The sequence below is a fragment of the Orcinus orca genome, chromosome 8 (assembly GCF_937001465.1).
Source record: "Orcinus orca chromosome 8, mOrcOrc1.1, whole genome shotgun sequence".
Taxonomy (NCBI): Eukaryota; Metazoa; Chordata; class Mammalia; order Artiodactyla; family Delphinidae; genus Orcinus; species Orcinus orca.
Window position 1 is genome coordinate 45,948,878 of NC_064566.1, and position 19,905 is coordinate 45,968,782.

The window sequence follows — 19,905 nt, forward strand, 5'->3', positions numbered from 1 at the left end:
CGATTTTGGCGCGAACCTGCTGGCTCCGCCCCCCACGCCCCCGCCCCGCCCCCCGCTCCGCGCGGATCCAGGCCTGGGCGGGCGCAGTGCTCCGGTCCTATGAGCGAGCTGGATGGCTGGGAGCTGGGTCCGCCGCCGCCCGGACAGGGCCGGGCCGGGGAGCAGAGGCAGCCCTCTGGGAGGAGCGAAGGGTGCGAACTGGACTAGGCCGAGCCGAGCGCCGGCCTGGACACGACTTCCTCGCCGCCCCTCCGGCTCCCCGGAGTCAGGAGCGGGACTTGCGACGGGGTAGCCCTCGGGATCCCTGCGGGTCGCGGGGAGAGGGGGACCGCCGTGGCCCTTGGGCGCTGCCCAGGGAGACCGACATCCTGTCCCGCATCCCTTTGGTGCCGGGCCCTGGGGCTCAGTGGGCGTGGCTGTGGGGAGTCTGGTTGCAGGGTCGAGGTCTGAATCGGGAATGGTGCCTCCGGCCTCTGGACCCTTGCGACCGTGTGCAAATGGGTTAGGCCGACACCGAAGTCAGCCGGAAGATGGACGCTCGAGTTCTCGAGGCGAGGTCACTGGATGCGGGGCGACCTCTGAGCCTCAGTTTTCCCCCAGAGAGTCTGTTAGGGGCCGGTGTGTCCGCCGCGAGGGGAGCGCTCGCAGGCCATAGTCCCCTCTGCCGTCCCCGCTCTCCACCGCCCGCCCCCCAGTTGCCCACAGTAAATAAAGCAGCACCACACTGGGCCCTAAGCACAAAACCAAGTGCCCACCACGCGGCCACGGTGTTTATATTTGTTTGCCAGCACGTGGGCAAGTGTTGGCAAAACAGATTGGCTCAGCTCGCTGCAAGTTTCAAAGCAACTTGAGAAAAAATTTCTCTAGTACTACGTCAAATTGTGATTTAATCCGTCTCTTACTGTCGCACATAGAAGCTTCTGACAATTTTTTAGTTGTGAGTAACCCCGTAATGAATATTGTTCCTTCTCGTGTTGTTTTTCCTCTGTGTTTTGTTTTTTATTCTTTAGGATACATTCACAGAAGTGAGAATTACTGGCTCAAAGTATATATAAACTGTCAAACTGCCTTCCAGAAAAAAAAATTTACGTTCTCACAAGCGGTGGATTAGAGTACACCGTTGGTGGATTCTGGACATCAGTGGGTACTTAATGTTTGTAGATGTAGTTTTGTTTTGATTCATATCACTGGACAGTCTTCATGGGCTTAATGGCCATTTGCATTTATCTCTCTTGTCTGTTTTTCTTATTGTGGCACTTTATGGATATTAACACCCGACCATATATGTTGTTCTAACACTTTTCAAAGGTTAAACTCAAGGTGGTTTTTAACAATGGAAACACATGGGAAATTCCCTGAGATCACATAACTGAAGAAGCAGTGAAGGGTAAACAGTCGTCTTCTCCAGATATTTGCTAACTGATGTATAAATGTGTCTTTTTTGTGTGTTAGTTCAAACTTAATTTTAAGCTCTCAGAAGACTGGAACTTAACCCTTTTGTATATATCAGAGAGAGGTGTTCTCTGATAATCCGTGGCCAAAGCCAAGGAGTGGTTTTTAGCACCTTCCCTCCAACACTTCTCTCCTAGTGAGAAATATAAATTCTTTGATACGGATAGTTAACATTTTCTCAATTTCATGTGAAGTGTAAATAAAAATAACTTTAGAAAACTTCTACTCTTTATTGATCTGTAACATGAGTTGTATGTAAAAATAGTGTGCTTCCTAGGTAAACAGAAACTTTAAAGCTGAGTAAACACCTCTCCAGAGCGAGGTTTTTGCCCCTAAGCCTCTCCCATATAGGAATCCTATATCCTCTATCGTTTCGCACGCAAGCTCATGCTGCCGCCCCCCCCCCCACTCTTTCACAACACGCTGCTTTATTCCTTTACAGGCTTATATCTATTTCAAAGTGTGTTGATTGTTTATTCCTATTCCCTTCTAGAAAATGAGGTCCTTGAGTATAGGGACATTTTCCATTTGTTTATTGCAGTATTCTGATGTGAGTTAGGTGCTCAATATCTTCTGAGCGAATAATAGAGCCCTTACTTAAATATTTGTTGATTGGTTTATTTTTCTCTCTATATTATTAATTCAAATGGTATAGAAGTCTCCGACTTACCCCTGCAACCCCCAGCCCAAGTCCCCTTCCTGGAGGTAAACAATCTTCTAACATTTTTTGGGTTTTGTCACCTCTTAACTTTTCCACCTCTCTGCTTCCCTGAACTAGGAGGTTCTTGAAATTGGCTGGGGCAAAGGGGCCTGGTTCCGGATGGGAAGGGAAGAGTTCTTGGTTCACACCCAGGTCCTCACACAGAATAGGAAAGGTAAATTCCCAACAAATGTATAAAATTACTGGGGGAAAGAAGGAATTTTTTTTTAAGTATTGTTAAAAGCAGTAATCAGAGCAAGAACCATTTGACTTTCACCACTTCCATGTAAAATAGATATTCCCGGCTCCAGACTTTCCACTGCACCCGGCATGGACTATGTAACACTCTTTGTTTACATGTCTGGCTTCTCTCCCACCCAGCGCTGAGATCGAGTTTTATTAGTCTTTAGAGCTCCAGCAACAAGCAATGTGCCTTGGCCCCAAAGAAGGTTCTTAATAAATGTTTCTGAAATAATTAAAATGTAGTGTTCTTTAAAACAAAAGTGCCAAAATGAGTAAGAAACCCAGGCCCTGCCTCCTCCAGCTGAGAACAGACACAGTGTTATGGTTTAACTGCAGCAATGTCCTAACTGAAATTCTAAATGATTGTTCCGATTTTTAAAATTTCATGCCCCTCAGAGTACAGCACTCACTGTACGGGTCACGCCCACCTGCCCCAGGGCATATCTAATTCAAATTTCCTGTTCTTTCCCTACCCTGTGTTGTTTCTAACTGTAATGTTGCTAGGCAACTTTTGCAGAATCCACAGACTTGTGGTAATGTTGTAATAACTGAGTGAAAATTTTGCCTCTGGGTATTGGGAGAACAACCTTAATCTGTTTATCTCCTTTAGACTGATGATTTAGCAAGTAAAAGTCTTTTTCATGCCACTGTTGTCAGCCTATTCACCTTCCTTAGCAGCAAAATAAGCAAGATTCCTGCCCTGAAAATTTATAATTGAGAGTCCTAAATCACCTTCTCAAATACTTTTTTTTAAATAAATTTATTTATTTTATTTATTTTTGGCTGCGTTGGGTATTTGTTGCTGCATGTGGGCTTTTTCTAGTTGTAGGGAGCGGGGGCTACTCTTCATTGCGGTGGGTGTGCTTCTCATTACGGTGGCTTCTCTTGTTGCGGAGCACAAGCTCTAGGTGCGCAGGCTTCAGTAGCTGTGGCACGAGGGCTCACTAGTTGTGGCACATGGGGTTAGTTGCTCCACGGCATGTGGGATCTTCCCAGACCAGGGATCAAACCCGTGTCCCCCGGCAGGCGATTCTTAACCACTGTGCCACCAGGGAAGTCCTCAAATACTTATAATATATGCAGCACATAAATATATGTGCATATTCTCATTAACATAAGCCATGAACTTTTGAATGAAAAGTCCTTCAGAACTAGGACCTAATTTTTCACAGTGATGTAAAGTCTCTAGGAATGTTTGTTAAGACTAGCCAGATTTTACCCAAAGCTGAATCATTTCCAGATTATGTTTTTGATTCTGGAGAAATAATAACTTTTTCTAAAGACGAGCCTACTCTGATAGATATCTAATTTTTTTAAAAAGCCATGTTGGTCAAATCTGTTTTTCACTTAAAAACCAAATAATATGCTAAAAAAGTTAAACTGTCTTTCTTCATCTTGCTTAATATCTTTACCTATCTCCTTCTGCTGGTTCTCTCAGCAAACCTCATCTCACTTCAACCCAGCTCTGTTACGAACTGCTGGTTGGCCCCAGGAATCCAGTTCTCAGGCTAGAATGTGGTAACTCCTACCACTGCTCCTGTTTGACTTCTCAGTTATAGATTAGATTTCTCTCCTTTGTCACTTGCCTTAATACCCTCTGATGGATGACACTTTGACCATTTCACCACATGTTCATCAGCTTACTCTGATACAGAATAATCAAATCCAGTTCCTCCTTAGTTGTTCAATGGATTAAATGTGAGACTAGCATTGTCCCTTACGAATAGTGTTCAATAAATGTTATGTGTGCTTTTACTTATAACAGTGTTATTCGAGAATATTCATACTTGTTAATGGCTTTATACTCAGTAAATGCAACATGTGATTCCTGGTGTCACCAAAATAAGTTTGCTTAACGTGGATCAACAGTTAAAGGTTGTGTACAACCAGCAAGGATAATCAAATCAGAACAGAGATAGTATTGATAAGAACTTGAGAAGTATAGCTAGGGAAGAGTGACCAGTTGAAAGCTTGTATTTTAATGAAATGAGCATAATTTATTTTCATGCCTAATGACTCTTTAAGGCTTACTAACATACTATTTTCATTTATCCTTCTGACATTTATATAAGATCAAGGGAAGATTCCATTACATGCAATTATATAGATTATGTATAAAAACTTTGAGGATCTAAGATTCTCATTCAGTTTTTTTTTTTTTTTTTTTTTTTGCTGTACGCAGGCCTCTCACTGTTGTGGCCTCTCCCGTTGCAGAGCACAGGCTCTGGACGCGCAGGCTCAGCCGCTCCGCGGCATGTGGGATCTTCCCGGACCAGGGCACGAACCCGCGTCCCCTGCATCGGCAGGCAGACTCTCAACCACTGCGCCACCGGGGAAACCCTCTCATTTAGTTTTTTCTTGAGGGCTTCAACACTGAGAGACCGTGCTGGGGTGCTTAACAGTTGCGTCTGTACATACACAAAACCTTGGCTATAACCAGTTTTGTTAGTGAAAGAAGCCTTCAGGCCTGCCCCCAGTTATCTCAGCCTTTACACAGGCCCCCCTAATCTTCAACGACTTGATAGTCCACTGCAATCAGTAAGGCCTGTGGCAAGAATACTACTTTAAGACTTTTCCCAAGAGAAAATACTGACCACTGGCCATATTATTTCTAGATAAGAGAGGAGTTCTCAACCCACATTTAAAATTACAGCTCTGTGAGGCAGTTAGCCAAAACATCATGCTTCCTATTTGCTATTTTAGAACTTCTTTTTACTGGAATGGAACGAAGTAGCCCCATTTTCTCCAACATTTCTTGCAAAGGGCTGCTTTTCTCTCTATTCTTCATGAGTTTCAATAACTGAAAAGGTCACTTCACAGAAATGTTATAAACAGGAGGAATCAGTAAGTGAGTGCCCAACAGAATGCCGGTGCTAAATACACAATCGGGTAACTGATTAATTGCCTCTCCTCCTGGGTTAGTGACATACACAGGAAATGACCCGGATGACCACGAGTTGTCTGCTGGCCACACTGTGATTATCTAAACCAGCTTTGTTCAGATTACTGCCGCACAAAAGATGTGATGACTCCTCTCCAGTGAGACAAGGGGCCCAGTCTCAGTAGGAGAGGGAAAGGAGATAAGGCAGACATCCCATGCTGGTCTTTTGTGAAGCAACAGGAGTGTGTTTGGGTATTGCTATGTTTTGATGACTCAGTGGTGAGTCAGTTTTAAAGTTCTGTAAAAGGCCTTGTTCAGCTCAGACAGGATTGAGAGATGAGCTCATCCAGTAGCTAGTTGGGTAGAGAGTACGCGGCAGTGTGGGATACGATCAGCTGATTGGTGGTGTAAATATGTACGTGGAAAAAAACATACCAGTGAGGATGGACTAGTTCCTGAATGCAAAAATCAACTCTACCTGGCATCTTCTATTGAGTGCGTGCCATGTTCAAGCACCATCCATATCCTACCCACTGCCCCTACTTTTTATACAGGTCAGCATATGGGAAATGTCCTAAGTGCCACAAAAAGCTGGAGTGTTTTGAAGGGAGCTGGGAAGGCTATAGTGCCAGCTGTATGGTAGGCACCGAGCCAGATGCTTTACATATTTATCTTACTTAATCTTTATAGGAACCCTCCAAGAGGTATTTTTATTCACATTTTACGGATGAAGAAAATGAAACCCAGATACGTTAAATGCCTGTATCACACAGTCATAGAGCCAGCATTACTGAGACTGTATTACTACTGACTTAAAGAATAGCTCTTTCTACCCTGTCAGGAATGGGGTAAGGTGAGGGTGAGAACTCACTGGGAGACTTGATGAAGACAGTGTCACAGGAAGCAGCCATGGGCCAGGCTAGTTGTGCAGTGTGCTCCTAGAGTCTGGACTACAGGGCACACTTCCTGTACGGCATGATTGAGGGGAGTGGGAATCAGAGACAGTCAGACTTGGCACCTCTACCTTTTTGTTATACCATAAAATCCACATGTATTTTAAATTCTAAAATCAAGAGGAAAGATTATAAAGACTGATACTATGCTGTGTTGCAGAGGGTTTGGAGAAATGCATTCTTGTCTGCTATGGGGGTGGGTGTAAATTGGTACCACTTTTAAGAGATTGTTTTGTTATTATTTTTAAAAAATTAATTATTTTTGGCTGGGTTGGGTCTTCATTGCTGTGCACGGGCTTTCTCTAGTTGTGGCAGGGGGGGGCTACTCTTGGTTGCGTTGTGTGGGCTTCGCATTGCGGTGGCTTCTCTTGTGGAGCACAGGCTCTAGGCACGCGGGCTTCAGTAGTTGTGGCACACGGGCTCAGCAGTTGTGGCTCGCGGGCTCTAGAGCGCAGGCTCAGTACTTGTGGCACACAGGCTTAGTCCCTCCGTGGCATGTGGGATCTTCCTGGACTAGGGCTCGAACCCGTGTCCCCTGCATTGCTAGGTGGATTCTTAACCACTGCACCACCAGGGAAGTCCCTAAAAGATTGTTTTGAATATTTCTGTTACAATTTAAATATTTATAATCTTTGACTCAGCAATGCTAGTAAACATTTCTACAGGTTTGCAAAAATATATAAAAGAATGTTTATCGTTGTATTAATTCATTCAGTAAATACTTAATGAGATTCCCCTGTGGGCTTGGCACCCTTCTGGGCACTAGGAACACAGCAGTGAAACAAACCAAAGTCCTTACTTTCATAAAACTTTGAGGCCTCTGGTGGAGACAGACAATATATAATTAAACAAAGGTACAAAAAATATCAAGTAGTGATAAATGCTATAAAAGAAAAAGGGAGGTGTCAGGGATTAAGAAGTGGTAGAGGGTTGGAGGGAGGTGCTATTTTAAATAGGATGATCTAGGAAGGCCTTTCTGAGGAGGTGGCATTTGAGCAGGAATCTGAATGAAGTGAGGGAATCAGCCAAATGGAGATTTGGAGGAATTGTGTTGTAGGCATTGTTTAAAATACCAAAAATTGGAAGCCACCCGAATGTCCATTAAATAATAAGTAACCACAGTTTGCATAATAATGAGATAGAGCTATATGTACAAAATGAAAAGATATCTAAGATACGAAAAAAAGGTTGCAAAACTGTATAATGATTCAATTTTTTAAAATTAACCTAGAGTAAATATATTTACCACAGGGAAGACATTTGGAGAAATATACAAAATTATCAAAAAATCTCACTTCCAAAATGCCTAGGTACCAACTAAAGAGAGAGCCAAGAGAAAGGCCGAATCATTGCTCTAAAACAGGATGGGGAAGGTGGAATATGGCACAAGTCCTAGAGACCCATACCCTGCCTTTTCTGACACACTAGAGCTCTCCTCTCTTTCTGGTCACTGATGCCCTATCCCTCCTTCCCTTTCCTCGCTTCCCCACCTCCCTATCTCCCTCCCCTGGCTTTGCTCTTGGGAAAGGAACCTGTGCTTCTGTTTTCTTAGCCTGGTTACTTCATCTGGACTGGTCTTCCTGCAGGTCTGTTCTCTGGCTGCAGTCTGTGGTGAGGTGCTGATAAGGAAGGGGCTTCCAGGAGCCCTCTGATTTATTACAGTCTCACTTTTAAACACACAATAAGAGGCTTTGTCCCTGGTTACCAGCTTCAGAATCTTAACTGAGCCAGGAGCTCAGTTTGGGACGTAGGATTGCTCACACACGCTCCTGACAATTCTGACTGGATCACCTGCCTTGCCTTCAAGGCTCTTGAAGCAGCCCAGCCTTCTGTTTGATGCCTACCCCAACTCTCACCCACCACTACCAAGCTCTGCTGAGTTCCAGGGCCCTGTGTGTCTGTGTGCTTGTAAACCAGTGGTTAGAAACAACAAGAGCACAGAAAAATGGCGAGGATGAAATAAAGACACAAAATATGTTCTGTGCTCCTGGATTACTTCTAACAATTTTTCAGTTGACTATTTTGGATTTCTACGTAGGCAATCATATAATTGATAATTCTGTCCTTCTTCCTGGTATTTATGACTCTTACTTTGTTCTGTTGTCTAATTGCATTAGCTAGCACTTCCAGAACAACATTAAATAAGAGGAGAGGTGTTCAATGGCTGGTTAGCTCAGCTGGTTAGAACATGGTGCTAATTATAGGAGAGGTAGAGAGCATTCCTGTCTTGCTCCTGACTTCAATGGGGATATTAAGAATAATATTGGAGGGCTTCCCTGGTGGCACAGTGGTTGAGAATCTGCCTGCCAATGCAGGGGACACGGGTTCGACCCCTGATCTGGGAAGATCCCACATGCCGCGGAGCAACTGGGCCTGTGAGCCACAACTACTGAGCCTGCGCATCTGGAGCCTGTGCTCCGCAGCAGGAGAGGCCGCGACAGTGAGAGGCCCGTGCACCGCGATGAAGAGTGGCTCCCGCTCGCCGCAACTAGAGAAAGCCCTCGCACAGAAACGAAGACCCAACGCAGCCAAATAAATAAAATTTATTAAAAAAACATAATAATAATATTGGAAAAAAAAGAATAATATTGGTTAATAAGATGCGATTATGTGTATGTGTGCATGTGGACATGATTTATATCTGTTATATTAGGGAAGTATTCTTTTCCTTTTGTCAGAATATTTATGAGGAATGAATATTCAATTCTATCACATTTTAGCATTTCTCTTCATTATTCTTTTTCCTCTTTTTAATTATTTATGTGGCGAATTAGATGATAGATTTTCCTTCTATTATGCCACTCTATTCTTCCTGAAATAAACTGTAGTCATTTTCAGAACATACTGCAAAATTATGTTCATGTATTTCATTTAGTCATTTTGCATCTATATTTATAAATGGAACTGGTCCATAGTTTTTCTGTTGTACAATCTTTATAGGACTTTGGTTTCATGAAACACTGGAATGTTTGCTTCTTTCTCTGTGCTTTAGAGCAGCTTTAATAGTATGAGAATGATTGATTATGTGAAAGTCTGAAAGATGTTGCTCTTAATGTGTCTAGGTTCAGATTTTTTTTTTTGAGGTATTGCTTTTGATAGCTTTTGTCCATGGTTATTTATCTGTTTAGATTTTCTACTGTCTTTGAGTCCCTGTTGGTAATTTATATTTCCTTGAGTATTATCCATTTCATTCAGATTTTAAATTGTAATAGCATAGGACTGAGCAAAGTTTTCACTTGTATTTCTCATCATTTCCTCTGTACCCATGGTTATAAGCCCTTTCTCATTGTATATTTGTTTTGTCTTTTTTTTTTATCATGTTAGCTAGTGGTTTATCAGTTTTACTGTTTGCTTTCCTCCCACCCCAAAGAACTAGATCTTAGATTTATTAATCAGTTGTTTTTCTGTATTGAAATAATTCATTTTGCTTTTATCTCTATTAATTCCTTCCTTTTGCTTTCTTTAAATTTTGCTTTGCTGTGACTTTTTTTTCCCCTTCTAATTTCCTGCATTGTCTGCTTTGTTAATGAACTTTTATTTTTTCTTATTCAGCAGTAAAAGTGTTTAAGGTCATGAATTTTCTTGTGAATACAACTTTGGCTGCATTCCATAAGTAATGTTTCATTGACTTTTTTTTTTTTTGCGTTACGCAGGCCTCTCACTGTTGTGGCCTCTCCCGTTGCGGAGCACAGGCTCCGGACGCGCAGGCTCAGCCGCCATGGCTCACGGGCCCAGCCGCTCCGCGGCATGTGGGATCCTCCCAGACTGGGGCACGAACCCGTGTCCCCTGCATTGGCAGGCGGACTCCCAACCACTGCGCCACCAGGGAAGCCCAATTGACTTATTTTAAAAATAATCTATAATTCAACTTTTTTAAACTTCATGTTGAGGTATATACATACAGAAGAGCAAACATATCAAAATATGTACACTTTGGTGAATATTCACAAAAAGATATAGAACATTACAGCTACATAGTTTACAGGGTCCAATGAGAAATGAAAATGCAATGTTCCAGTTTTATTAAGAACTTTAAGATGGTGACAGCAGAGCATTAAACCACCAGTGGGGCCTTTCTAAGTGCAGGGCCCTATGGACATGCCCATGATGCTAGTGCTTCAACTTCCCTCTGGGCTTTCTTCTCACCCCCAGTTCCCCTCCCTACCAATAGTATCCACTGTCCTGACTTCAGATAATGAGAGTAGTTTGGCCCGCACTCTTAGGTCCAGCTTCCTTTGCTGAACATTATATTTATGAGGATCATTCATACTTTTACATGCAGTTGAAGATCATACATTCTCATTGCTGTGTACTTAAAACTAGTCTATAATTTAGTTTTGGTCTGTCACCGATTGAAGAGTTGTTTAGGAAAACTTGAAATTTTTTCCTAGTGATTGAGTGCATTAGACTAAGTTCTAACTTCCTAGTCTCAGAGGTGGAGTTAGAAACAGGCTCTTCTTCCTCCGAATGAGCAAGTCCTTAGTCAGAAAACATATAGTATGAATAAGGAACAGTCAGCTTCGGAATAAAAAGCTCCTCCTCGGGCTTCCCTGGTAGTGCAGTGGTTGAGAGTCCGCCTGCCAATGCAGGGGACACGGGTTCGTGCCCTGGTCCGGGAGGATCCCACATGCTGCGGAGCGGCTGGGCCCGTGAGCCATGGCCGCTGAGCCTGCGAGGCCACAACAGTGAGAGGCCCCCGTACCGCAAAAAAAAAAAAAAAAAAAGAATGGAGACTGAGACGGTGGGTGATTGAGACCTTTTCTAATGTTATCTATCTATGAAGAGCTCTGAAGGGAAAGCAGCCAATCCCCCCGCCCAACCCTGAAGGGTTTCCCATTTCAAATGACTAAATCATGACCCTTTTTAGCAAGACTTCAAAGAACCTGATCAAAGATAACATTTATATTAAATAAAACGGCACAACATTTTTTCCTTTTTACTGTAAGGCTTGAAATGAAAAACAGCCACGTTTCAGCTCCCTGGCAAACAAAGCATGGTGAACAACAGCAAAGAAGTGATTGTTGCAGGACAACCCTCACACACCCTCCCCCCCTTTTTTTGGACCTTGGTAGACCCCACACTGATTTTCCAACATTAGAGATGGTTTTTCAGGTGCTTAGGTCATTGGGCAATCGAGATCACCAAAGCTCATCTTGATAATCTCTGCCACAGGTTATCATCTGAGAAGGCAGTTGTGGTGTGGTGAAAAAACACCCTGGACTTGGGAGTCAGAAAGTCTGGGTTCTTAAGTCTTTGCCCTGCCTCACCACAGCTGTAAGGCCTGGGTAGACACTTAACCTCTTTGGACCTTCAGCTTCCTTATGTACAAACAGGAGTAGTAAATCCCACATATCTCACAAAATTGTTATGAGTAGATAAAAATGTATGGAAAAGTACTTATTTTGTGCTTGATACACAATATACTCTCAATATATGTGTTGTATTTTATTATGTTCGTGATATTTTCTACAACACTTCCCCCCACCTCCATACCAATTTAATGAAACAAATATAAAGGTAACATTTAAAAAATTGCTGTATTCAAAATTAATAATAAACTTTAGGGTAAATAAGCTTTAAAACAAAAGTACATAAGCAAAAATAAATAATTTACACCAACCCACTAACCTAATTTTCAGAGTAAAGCCATTTCCAATTACAGCACTATTATCCCGGGCTCCAGCCTGTGGTCAAACTTTGATAGTTTATTATTTTTAAAAAACAGTAACAAGAAACTGAACGCTAAGGAAAATCTTTAACAAAACCAAAGTACTGGATTTAACTTTTTAATTTTAAATAACCAAACTTTGTAATTTTATATATAATCCAATGTAATGCTAATACAATTAGCACTTCAGCTTGAAGAGCTGTTAGTTAACAGGGATGGAAAACTATAATGAATAGTCTTCAAACCGTAAGATACAAATAAAAATGGACAAGTATACAGTAGAACAAAAACTGCAGACACTCTACTAGCTGAGGGAAATATGTAAAGGCTTTACATCCTTTATTATCCATGATGGCTTTTGGAATTATGATTGTTTGATGTATAGAATCTTTGACATTTTAGATACAGCCTTTAATTTTTCACAGTAAGTTAAAAATCCATCATAAGTCTCCATAAGACTTCACTGGTCTTGCATGTAGACTCTAGGATTTTGCAATCTGATAAAAGAGTAACATAAAAATTTACTGTATTACCCTAACTTCATACTTCCTTGTACACAATGAATCAGTTTGGGAAATCTTTTCCAAGGGTTATATACACAAAAGTGTCAAGAATAAACTGTTCTCCACTCTTGCATAAAAATGTGTACAGTGTTTCAGGAATGAAAAATTTCTAATTTTCCTGGGCCCGGGCTTCATGGATCTCTGCTGCCTGAAGATGAAAGGCTTCTCTTCCTTTATTGCTCCATTGTTCTGAGGATTAATCATCCAACCCTGGCGTTTCTCCTTGTTGGATCCTGGACGCTATTCTGATGGCTTCTTCCAGAGATGGCTGTTCTCCAAGCTGAAACAGGAACATACACAAAACCACAGTCAAGATGCCAAAGAAATATAACATACCAGAAGTAAAATTTCTCTCTGTAACTCTGACACCTGGGCTTGTTAAGGTACTACTGCTGATCCACAAAACATAAAAACAAATTCCTGCTGGGGATGCAGTTTCTTTATTTAGGATTTTGATAAACCTTCACGCATGCAAGGAACAAAAGATGCTCATCTTTTCCAGTGGAGATAGAGAGCTTCCTGAGCCTTTAGCTTTTATGCCCATAAACTAAATTAAAACCAATAGCTGACATTTTCCTGAGTATGTTCTAACCCTTTTCCAAGTAAATACATTTAAAAAAAATCTTCCCAAGGAAAGGTAATCTACACCTTGCATTCTAGATTCTCTGCCTGAATGCAGTGACTTCCCAGAGAATGTGTTCTTCACAGTCTTGTGACATTTCCCACCATAAAATACAGCTGTGCAGTGATTCTCAGAGGACTAACTTGGGGTCTATGTTTACAGGAGGTTCATTTCCAAGGAATAACTCTTAAGTGCTTTATAGAATCCTGCCTAATTAGACTTTTATTCTGAGAGTAAAGATAGCTGGCCAGGTACACACAGGTATATATATATACCAGGAGCTTTATTTTTCTTGTTATAAATTCCCCTAGAATATACAAGGATGGTAGAAAACAAAGTTTTAGTCTGAGTCTACTTCAAACGCAGCAATTTCCTTAATGTGGCTAAGTAATACAGATGATTCTGTGCCCTGCCTCTGTGAAGGTTACGCATAAAGCAGAGAGTACAAGGCTGAGAGCTGAGCAGCACTGCTGTCAATGGAGGACAGTTGCCATTGTACCCACCTGAACTGCAATCTGGGTGCCGTTGGATGTTGCCACTAAGGTCAAAGGTCTGGTTTCTGTGGTTACTAAGTGATGGCTATGCTGTTGGTGCCCCATTTCTGATGATGCAGTATGGAATGCTGCCAAGTCCTGAGCCACAATTGCAACCTTAAAAAATACACAGAAAAATTAAAACTATGATTTAAATAGGTTAAAATCCATTTAACACAAGGGACTGTCTTCAAATTCAAAAGGAAAACCTCCCTTCTGACGATACACTTGTAGAAGCCTAAAGCTGGAAAAGACCTTACATATTGTCTATTCTGGACTCTTTTTTTTTTTGGCTGTGCCATGCAGCTTGTGGGATTTTAGTTCCCTGACCGGGGATTGAACTTGGGCCCTTGGCAGTGAGAAGCAGCAGTCCTAACCACTGGACCACAAGGGAATTCCCATGGACTCCTCTTTTTTATTTGAACAAGTTGAGGCTCAGATAGACGGGACGTATCTAAGGTTATAAAGTGAGCCAATGGCAAAACAGGGTAGAGGACACTGAAAAAGTGGATTCGCTATGTCAGGCTCCATTAACCAGGAGAGACATGACTGTGCATAGATTCTATTATCCCTAAGAGGCTGCCTGGGAAGTTACACACGTGGACTAATTCACACCTCATATGTCTATTTATTCCCGAGTTTGGATCATTGATAGATATACTATTTTCTCCTGTTTATCTGTTGCATTTAAAATTAGATTTCCATAAAAAAATTAAAAAAATAAAAAACAATTAAAAATTTTAAAAATAAAAAATAAGACAAAAGAATTAAAAATAAAGTTAGATTTCCATTGGGAATTCCCTGGCGGTCCAGTGGTTAGGACTCGGTGCTTTCACTGCCAAGGGCCCAGTTTCGATCCCTGGTCAGGGAACTAAGATCCCGGCAAGCTGCATGGTGCTGCCAAAAAAAACAACAAAAAAAAGATTTCCATTAACTAGGAAAACAAAGTACCAGTACCATTACTGACAAAATAGCAACTATCTTTTTTTGGGGGGGGGGGGCTCACCATGGCCTGAGGGATCTTAGTTCTGACCAGGGATCGAACCCATGACCCCTGCAGTGGAAGCACAGAGTCCTAACCACTGGACCGCCAGGGAATTTGAAGCAACACATCTTGTTATACTCACTTCCTCTTTTAGATTCCATGGAATCTTTCCATCTTGTTCCTGAAGCATCTAGTCAAAGTGGTTAAAAGTGCTTTTGTGGCTCTTAAACCACAAATATAGCTTTTGCTATGTGGATAACAAAGAAAATGGCATCAATTACTTCTGTTATATATTTAAGAATTTTGTCCAGCCAAACTCAGAGAAAGAATAAGTTAAAAACTGAAACTACTATTTTACTTGGCCATTAATCCATTAAAAATGCTAGATTTTAGAGCTAATAGATATTCAGCTTGGATCAATTCCAGTAATGTTCCATAGTCCAGCAACAGATTTCAGTATGGCAGTGGGGGAATAGCTTATATTGGACTAACCCTTCCTGCAGATAACAATCATAAAGTGTGGAAAAAAATATAAAAAAGCAACCATTTGAAGGCAGTGGTGAATGATGAAAAGCAGGCAGGAAACGGAGGGGATTCTTAAAAGAAGAGAACCACACTGGGTCACATCTATGTTTAAATAGCTTTTCCACTGAGGGCACTCACCAGTCTGAGCAACACAGGGCAATTTAAGCTATCAGAGATAATGGAGTCTATGGCTGCCAGAATGGCTATGTATTGAGAGGGATATCCTAGAAAGGAGAAAACCAGAGGGAGAGGGGCTCCCAAACCTGTGTATAAACTCCCCCCAATTCTTTAAGACCTCAGAACTGCAAACATGTTGGGGGGGTTCCAATAAATCTGGTAGAAAGCAGCAGCTAGAAGGCTGAAAAGCTGAGAAGAGATTTCAGCGATACCACGGGACAGACAGGATTTAGAACTTCAATCCCACCAAGTTAGAAGGGTTTGGAAAATACCTCAGGCTTTCCATTGAAACCCTAAGAGCCACACTTTAGGAGTAAAGATTGTATCCCAGGACTGAAGATTCACCCTGAGACTAAATGGCAAAACTAAAACAGAACTACTTTAATAAAGTATAAAACCCAGCCTCTACAAGTAACTTAACTACCTGACAAAGCAAAATGAACATTCTTCAGAGAAAGGTAACAAAATTAAGAATCTCTATAATGTATCATCCATAATGTCCAGAATACAATAAAAAAATTACAACACATAAGAAGAGGAAAATGTAACCCAGAGTCAAGAGAAAATGAAGTCAGTAGAAACAGACCATGAGATGACCAAAACGTTAGAATTAGTAAACAGGGACTTTAACACAGTTATTATAAATATGTTAAAAGGCTTATGGAATGCATACAAGAGGAAATCTCAGTAAATAAATGAAAACTATAAAAAAAAGTAAATTCTACAATCAAAAATGAGAATATCTAAAATTATCTGAATGGGCCTAATAGAAGATGATGATGTCAAAAGAAAAGGTCAGTGAACTCTAAGATCAATAGGAATTATCCATCTGAAGAACCAAGAAAAAAAGATTAAAAAAAAAAAAGAATGGCTCCCCAGCAACTTGTGGGACAATACCAAGTTAATATACATATAATTAGAGACCGAGAAGGAAAAGAGAAACAGAATGAGGCAGAATAAAAACTTTTGATGAAATTATGGCCAGACTTTTCCTAAATCTGGTAAAAAACAAATACTCTACAAAATATTATATAATGTTTTATAATATTATATATATTGTCTTATAATTATATAAAAGAAACCTAGCAGATAAATACAAAGAAAATCACACCATAATCCCATTGCTAAAAAAATCTAGAAAATAGCCAGAGAAAAACTGATATATTATATACAGGGGAACAATGATATGAAGATGGCAGATTTCTCATCAGAAACAATGAAGGACAGAGACAATTTAAAGTGCTGAAAGAAAAAAATTAACTGCCAACCAAAAATTCCATATCTAGCAAAAATATCCTTCAAAACAAAAATGTTTCAAAAAGAAGGGCGAAATAATATATTTTCAAATAAACAAAAACAGAATTTGTCACTGTAGATCTGCACTACAAATAATGCTGAAGCATATCCTTCAGGCCAAAGGGATGATTCCATATGGAAACTCAAATCTACAGAAAGGAATAAAAGGCACTGGAAATGATAAATTAGTGGGTAAGTATAAAATATTATGTTTCCTGTTGTCCTATAACTTACTTAAAAGATTAACTGTTTAATGCTAAAATATAATGTTGCATTGCCGGGGTTATAACATGTAAATGTAAAATATATTACAGCAGCACAAAGAGTAGGGGCATGAATGAAAATATACTGTTGCAAGGTTCTTAGATTTTATGTAAAGTAGTACAATGTTAAGTCTAAGTAGACTTCAATACCTTAAGGATGCACATTTTAATCCCTGGAGCAACCACAAAAAAGTAACACAGAAGGGTATAATTAGGAAGTTATTTGAGGAATTAAAATGAAATATGTATGCACCTAATAACAGAGATTTAAAATACTGGAAGTAAAAAAACCCCTAACAACTAAAAGGGAAATACAAATCCACAATCATAGTTGGAGGTATTAATTCCTTTTTCTTAGTAACTAGAACAAATACAGAAATGATTAATAAGGTTATAGAATATTTGAACAACACTATCAACCACCTTAACCTAATGTGTAGTACGCTACACCCAACAAGTGCAGAACACACATTCTTTTCAAATACATATGGAATATAATGGGAAATCAATGAAAGACACAGGGAAAACAAGTCTCAAATTTCAAAATAATGAAATCTTACAGAATATGTTCTCTGACCGTAACAGATTTAAATTAAAAATCAAGAACAACAGGTATCTTGGACTTCTCTGGTGGCACAGTGGTTAGGAATCCACCTGCCAAAGCAAGGGACATGGGTTTGAGCCCTGATCTGGGAAGATCCCACGTGCCGTAGTGCAACTAAGCCCGCTAGCCACAATTACTAAGCCTGCGTGCCTAGAGCCTGTGCTCCGCAACAAGAAAAGCCACCACAATGAGAAGCCTGCGCTCTCCACAACTAAAGAGCCCGTGTACAGCAATGAAGACCCAATGCAGCCAAAAATAAAATAAATTTATTTAAAAAAAAAAAAAAAACAGGGCTTCCCTGGTGGCGCAGTGGTTGAGGGTCCGCCTGCCGATGCAGGGGACGCGGGTTCATGCCCCGGTCCGGGAAGATCCCACGTGCCGCGGAGCAGCTGGGCCCGTGAGCCATGGCTGCTGAGCCTGCGCATCCGGAGCCTGTGCTCCGCAACGGGAGAGGCCACAGCAGTGCGAGGCCCGCGTACCACAAAAAAAAAAAAAAAAAAAAAAAAAAAAACACATTTCCTTATTTAAAAAAAAAAAGAACAGGTATCTAGAGAAGTACCAGATATTAAGAAATTAAGCAACCTACATGCAAATTAAGACCACAATGATATATCATTTCACATCCACTAGAATGGCTAAAATTTTTTAAAGTAACAACACAAAATGTTGATGCTGTGAAACAAACAGAAGTCTTATACATTGCTAGTGGGAGTGTATGATGGTCAAACCACTTTGGAGGACTGTTTGGCACTTTCACGTAAAGTTAAATATACCTCTACCCCATGGCCCAGCAATTCCACTAACAGGTATTTAGCTAAGAGAATGAGACCATATGTGTACAAATATACTTGTACTAGAATTTTCACCGCCACCTTATTCACAATAATCAAAGATTGGAAGCATCCCAAATGTTCATCAAGGGGAGAATCTATCAACAAATTGTGATATTCCTACCACAGAATACTGCTCAGCAATAAAAAACAATGAACTGATGTTATAAACAAGAACATGGATAAATCTCCAAAATATTATGTTAAAAGAAAAAACCCCAAAACAGAAGAGTTCATACTCTGGCTCCACTATGCAGAGTTTAAGAACAAACAAAATAATACAATCAGAATAACTAGGTGGAGACTGACTGGAAGGGGTCTCAAGAGAACTTTCTGGGGTGATAGAAATGTTCTAGATCCTGTTTGGGATGGGATGGGTGTGTATGTTTAATAACTCACTGAACTGTAAATTTAAGATCTGTGCAGGGAATTCCCTGGCAGTCCAGTGGTTAGGACTCTGTGCTTCCACTGTCAGGCGCCCGGATTTAATCCTTGGTTGGGGAACTAAGATCGCACAAACAGCGTGCTGTGGCCAAAAAAACCCAACAAACAAACAAACAAACAAAAAACCTGTGCATTTCACTGTATGTAAATTTTACCTCAATGAAGAAAAAACAGATTTCAGGCTAATATGAAAAACATGTTCAACCTCACCAAACAAATGAAAGTAAAAATATAATTTATCCTTGGCTTGTGAATTATGCAAATATATAAAAAAAATCCTAATGCTAGTGAGAATACAGTGAAAACAAGAACACTTTTAGATCCATGGCATGATTGCTAAAACTTTCCAGAAAATAATTTGGCAATATGTAGCAAGAAGCTTAAAATAGTTCATACCATTAATCTAATAATTCCATGTCTAGAATTTGTTTCCTATGAAAATAATCAAGGGGCTTGCAGAACAATTTATCAATGTGGAATGAGTTAATGTTATGTATATCCATTTTATGGATTATTTTGTAAATATTAAAAATCCTTTTAAAAGAATGTTTAGGGACTTCCCTGATGTCACAGTGGTTAAGACTCCAAGCTCCCAATGCAGGGGGCTCAGTAGTTGTGGCATACGGGCTCAGTAGTTGCGGCTCGTGGGCTCTAGAGCACAGGCTCAGTAGTTGTGGTGCATGGGCTTAGTTGCTCTGCGGCATGTGGGATCTTCCTGGCCCAGGGCTCGAACCTGTGTTCCCTGCATTGGCAGGCGGATTCTTAACCACTGTGCCACCAGGTAAGTCCCCTTCACTCATTTTTAAATTCGTTTGCTTGCTTTTTTCTTGTTGAGTTATAGAAATTCTTTATATAGTCTAGATATTTTCCCCCTCATAATATTATTATTTTATTTTATTATTTTAAAATATATTCTAGGGACTTCCATGGCAGTCCAGTGGTTAAGACTTCGCCTTCCAATGCAGAGGGTGAGGGTTCGATCCCTGGTCGGGGAGCTAAGAGCCCACAGTCCTCTCAGCCAAAAAACCAAAACAGAAAACAGAAGCAATATTGTAACAAGTTCAATAAAGACTTTAAAAATGGTCTACATCAAAAAAAAAAAATGGTCTACATCAAAAAAATCCTAAAAAAAAAAAATATATATATATATATATATATATATATTC

General features: G+C 40.5%; 1 protein-coding gene across 5 annotated transcripts in view; it reads right to left on the reverse strand.

Moving 5' to 3' along the window:
* Positions 1-11,747: 11,747 nt before the first annotated feature.
* Positions 11,748-19,905, reverse strand: part of ZNF143 (zinc finger protein 143) — a 54,770-nt gene continuing 46,612 nt past the window's right edge. For 4 of the 5 annotated variants that reach the window (XM_033404550.2, XM_033404548.2, XM_033404547.2 and 1 more), the window contains 2 exons: positions 13,586-13,732; positions 11,748-12,740 (listed from right to left, as the gene is read on the reverse strand). In XM_033404550.2, the coding sequence (XP_033260441.1) occupies positions 12,657-12,740; positions 13,586-13,732 (231 nt within the window). In that variant the 3' untranslated portion in view covers positions 11,748-12,656. Of the gene's footprint in view, positions 12,741-13,585; positions 13,733-14,742; positions 14,848-19,905 lie in introns of those variants that run through there. The other variant, XM_033404551.2, reaches the window with a different exon arrangement.